We start from the raw sequence: 4936 nt of genomic DNA on the forward strand, positions 1-4936 counted from the left end.
TCTCATTCTGTTTTATGGGTGGTAAAAGATATATGATCTGTGTGTAAATGCAACACAATCTTTTCCTTTTTTTAGTTGTTCTCGGGATGTGGGCGACACTGGAAAGGCCTCATTTATCACCCATCCCTAGTTGCCCTGAGAAGGTGGTGGGCCTTCTCCTTTAACTGCAGCAGTCCTTCTGGTGATGGTGTTCCCACAGTGGTGTTAGGTAGGGAATTTCCTAGTTCTCAGTAGCTGTTGTCTTCTGCAGACCATGTATATCTGGCATGGTCATCTCAACACAAAGATTAGTAAAATGTTTTCTTGAATATATTCTAGATTTGTATCATTTGTGGGTAGCAAATGTCAGTTGCTCTACTGACATTGCTTGCCTGAATGTCATACTAGACAGTATCTGAGATTACCTGCAGTAATCTCTGCCCTTTAACCAAGCAATATTTCATGTGTATTAGCCTATTATTTAGTTGGGGCCGTTTATGGCTGCAAGCATTTTGTCTAGACTGAATCACCTGAAATTTCTGTGGGGGTTCTCCCAGTTGCGCACTGTAACATCAGTGGAAACCCCAGAGAAGTGTTGTAAATGGCGGACGGTTCAGAGAGCCCCGAGGATATTCTAGCCCCGTAAGATTTTCCCCTTCCTTCTTTAAGATGCTACTGAATCAACATCTGTGGTACATGGACGATGCTGTAATGAAGTGGATTTATTCACTTATAGGGTGGTCTTTCTTGGAATGCATATATCCTTCATTATTCAAGTGCTCAACCAGTCAGCCCCTGAAATCTTTCTCTATGATTTTATGTTGCTTCCTCTGAGGGCGGGGTGGGAGGAGAAGCTGATTTGTTGGCCTACTGGGTATTTTTTTTACAAGATGGGGGGGAAAAAATCATTAACAAATCTGGATATCATTGACATAGAAAACCTGGTTACGATGTGCATCTTCCCTGTCATCGGTCTGAAAATGCATCGTACATAATTACCCTAAAGGTGACCCTACAAACTGGAAAATCTTTAGGTATCCTCACTGTGCCCGCACAGTAAACTGGTGCAATTAATGTCCCAGCGGGGATACAAATGGTCTCTGTTGTCATTTCTACATGGGCACATCTTGCTTCCCTTCCTGTGCAGCAATTAGTAATGTGGTAAGTTCTCGAGTTTTCAACACTTCTCATGCTTTCATTTAATGTTTTCAAGATTTTCTCAAAAACTAAAGCCTTAGAGATTTCAACTGGCCCTCCACTTTGGGACACTGCAATTCTTCTTGCCTTGTGCCTGTCAGTGTAATATGTCAAGATACAAAGTATTCCTGAGTTTTTATTGGATTGGATTAGATTAGATTAGATCTTTTGTAGAGGTGAGACACAGGCCAGATTCAATACAGGAATGACCAACATAAATTGGAGATCAATTAACATCAGAATGGATTTTGTTTGAGAGAGCTTCCCTGTCACTGGCTAAAATAATGATTTGGGGTCAGTGCAGTACCAAAAGGCAGAGGGGGTGATCCAATTGTTCGCCAACATCCATGACAAAAATTTATTAAAATGCTACACCAAATGGCTACCATCCTTGAAAGCCTTTGTGTGACGGTAGATTCTGGAGAGCTCTAGCTCCTTTTTTTGTCATTCATGGGTTGTAGTCTTCAGTGGCAAAGCCAGAATTTATTGCACATCCCTAATTGCTCTTGGAAAGATGGCGGTGAACTGCTGTTTGATAGGGAATTCCAGGATTTTGACCCAGTGACGATGCAGGAATGGTGATCTAATTCCAAATTAGGATGGTGTATGACTTGGAGGGGAACTTGAAGGTGGTGGTGTTCCTACGCGTCTGTTCCCTTTGTCCTTCTAGATAGTAGAGGTTGCAGGTTTGGGAGGTGCTGTCGAAGAAGTCTTGGCGAGTTGCAGCACTGCATCTTGTAAATAGTACACACTGCAGCTGCATTGCACTGGTGATGGATGAAGTGCCAGTCAACTGGTTTGCATTGTCCTGGATGGTATCAAGCTTCTTGAGTTGCTGGAGCTGAATTGATCCAGATAAGTGGAGAGTACTCCATCACACTTTTGACTTGTGGATGGTGGATCTTTGAAACATTTATGTTGGTTGTAAGAGGTGCCTACCTGGGCTCTAGGGATGAAAACTGTTAAGAATTCTATTACCTCATTTCCACAGTGAGGGGCTATCCTTAATGAATGGCAGTTGAGAATATTGCTCATCCTGGAGAGGGTTAACTAAGATGGGTTTCTGGAGGCCACTGCTTCAATCTTTGGAAGATTTACCTTGCCACCCTCCTTATTGACCATCCTACGAGAATGTAACAATGGCTGGCCAACTGCTTTCACTAAGTAGGAAAGCAAGTTGCGAGGCGGACAGTGTCTGCATAGAGATATAGATAGGTTAAGTGAGTGGGCAAAAATTTGGCAGATGGAGTTTAATGTGAACAAATGTGGTGGTACACTTTGGCAGGAAGAATAGAAAAGCAGAATATTTACATGGAGAGCGATCTGGATGTCCTTGTACATCAGTTAGAATGCAGGTATAGCAAATAATTAGGAAGGCAAATAGAATGGTGATGTTTATTGCAAGGGGGATGAAAGTAGGGAAGTCTTGCTACAGCTGTACAGGGCATTGGTAAGACCTCACCTAGAGTATTGCGTATAGTTTTGATCTCCTTACTTGAGGGATATACTAGCATTGGAAGTTGTTCAGAGAAGGTTCACTGGGCTGATTCGTGGGTTAAAGGGGTTGAGTAGGCTGGACCTGTACTCATTGGAGTTTTGGAGAAGAGGTGATCTTATTGAAACATTATTAAAGATTCTGAGGGGGCTTGACAGGGTAGATGCTGAGAGGATGTTTCCCCTCGTGTGGGAACTCTAGAACTAGGAGGCATAGTTTCAAAATAAGGAGTCTCCCTTTTAAGATGAAGATTTTTTTCTGAGAGTCATTAATCTTTGGAATTCTCTTCCCCATTGAGTAGTGGAAGCTGAGTTATACAGATTTTTGATCTACAAGGGAGACCAGGGTTATTTGGGGCGGGGGTGGGAAAGAGAAGGTAGGAAAATGGAGTTAAGACCACAATCAGATCAGCCATGATCTTATTAAATGGTGGAGTAGGCTCGAGGGGCCAAATGGTCTACTACTGGTATTTATGTTCTTAGTGTGGACTACCCTTAGCAAATCTATAGAGTCTGGTTTGAAGAGTTTTCCTTTTCGCTACTGCAGCTCTTCAGATGTAACCATTCAACAAAAAAAACTAACACAAGGACCCTACATTTACTAAGAATGATGGGTGCTATCCCCATATTCTGTGATGTTTAGGATCATATCCAAGCACTTGCAGTTAAATACAGCAATCATAATTAGGTTCAGTTTGACAGGATATTTTTAAAAAGCAAAATACTGCAGATGCTGGAAATACTGAGCAAGTCAGACAGCATCTGTGGTGACGAGAAAAAAAGGACTGATGAAATGTCATGGACCCAGAAATGTTAATTCTGTTTCTCTCTACACAGCTGCTGCCTGACGCGAGAATAGTTCTGTATTACATGTTCTGTATTTATCGTTACCCTTCCAAGATTTAATGTAGGCCTTGTGGCATTTTAGTAATAACATTTTCTTCTGCTTAGGAACCTTGAAAAGAATGCTGGAAGATGATGATGATATTTCAAGTATGCAGGTGGCTGTAGCCCAAGATGGGTAACCTGCAACTACATTATGGACACGATTACTGTACTGTATTAAACAAAGTGTGAATAAAAGTATTTGATATTTAAGATTATGAATACTAAAACTTCCATACTACATGGCAAAATTTACTTTTTCCATTTCTCAGCTCTGTCTTGCTACTTCTGAGGAAGTGATGCTGGAACAGAAAACTTGCCCTTTCATGAGAGCAACCTGGAACACCTAGAATCTCTTATGAAAATATCCTGATTAAATTCTGACCAGGAACAGCACAACACAAATTTTTGATGGATTTACAAGTCTTCATATGCTAATTATTTTACATTTTTACCAATTGCAGTTTTGACAGTTAATAAGTATGCATGTGCTAAGACATTGATGCACTTTTGATACTTGAATTTTGATTGTATGAGAGTTTGATAGGGAAATAATGCACTGTGTGCTTGATGTCAGACCCATACATGCAATTTGTTAGAAAGTGTTAATCTGAGTGTAATTTATTAAAACTTTCAATAAAAGTTTTTCTGATTAATTCCTTAAGACCTCCATTTTATGTATATCCAGTCCTGTTTACAGCACTAGGGAGCATCAGACTTACTTTACATGAAACTGTTTAATACGTGTGTGTCGTACTTTTCTTTCCTTTGCACACCATCAGTGGTAAAAACTATTAAAGGCAAATAGTTTATTCTTCAATAATCTGTTCAGGTCTTAGCCTTTCCCAATTTAAGGTTAATGACTGCTTCATATACTCTACTGCAAATCAGTATAGGGGGGGATCCCTTACACAACATTATGACCATTTTTGTACACATACCAAATGCATTAATAGTGTAGAACTTTAGAAGACAACTATAGCTGGTCCGTGGCATACTCCATTCATGGAGGGTGTGCCAATTGAGTTGGCTTCAAGTCTTACTACAACCTAGTTAGCTGATTGGCCAGAAGATTAAAGAATACTGAAAGATAGCCTTACAAAAACTTGCGCAACATTCAATTAACTTTGTTCTTCTCTACACAAGCCTGCCATTTGGTTTGCCACATTAAATTTGTAAAAGATGCCTTTATCTAGATCAATGTAATTAGCTATTTTGCTGCTTTTGCACATACCAGCTACAACCTAGGTAGGTAAATATAACTAGAACAATTTGCTCACATGGAGGGTAAATACTGACATGGCCCAGTTGCTTCATTGTTGTAACTTATATGTGCTGAGACTGTTGTAATGTATTCACAACTACACACTTCAATTGTTTG

At 40.2% G+C, this 4936-nt stretch overlaps 1 protein-coding gene across 2 annotated transcripts in view; it reads left to right on the forward strand.

Annotated features, from left to right (window-relative positions):
• styx (serine/threonine/tyrosine interacting protein) overlaps positions 1–4211 on the forward strand; it is a 34675-nt gene extending 30464 nt beyond the window's left edge. Inside the window, exons 11-12 of one of the 2 annotated variants that reach the window (XM_068039132.1) lie at positions 76–208; positions 3622–3705. In XM_068039132.1, the coding sequence (XP_067895233.1) occupies positions 76–164 (89 nt within the window). In that variant the 3' untranslated portion in view covers positions 165–208; positions 3622–3705. Of the gene's footprint in view, positions 1–75; positions 209–3621 lie in introns of both variants that reach the window. The other variant, XM_068039133.1, reaches the window with a different exon arrangement.
• Positions 4212–4936: the final 725 nt, after the last annotated feature.

The sequence above is a fragment of the Heterodontus francisci genome, chromosome 9 (assembly GCF_036365525.1).
Source record: "Heterodontus francisci isolate sHetFra1 chromosome 9, sHetFra1.hap1, whole genome shotgun sequence".
NCBI lineage: Eukaryota > Metazoa > Chordata > Chondrichthyes > Heterodontiformes > Heterodontidae > Heterodontus > Heterodontus francisci.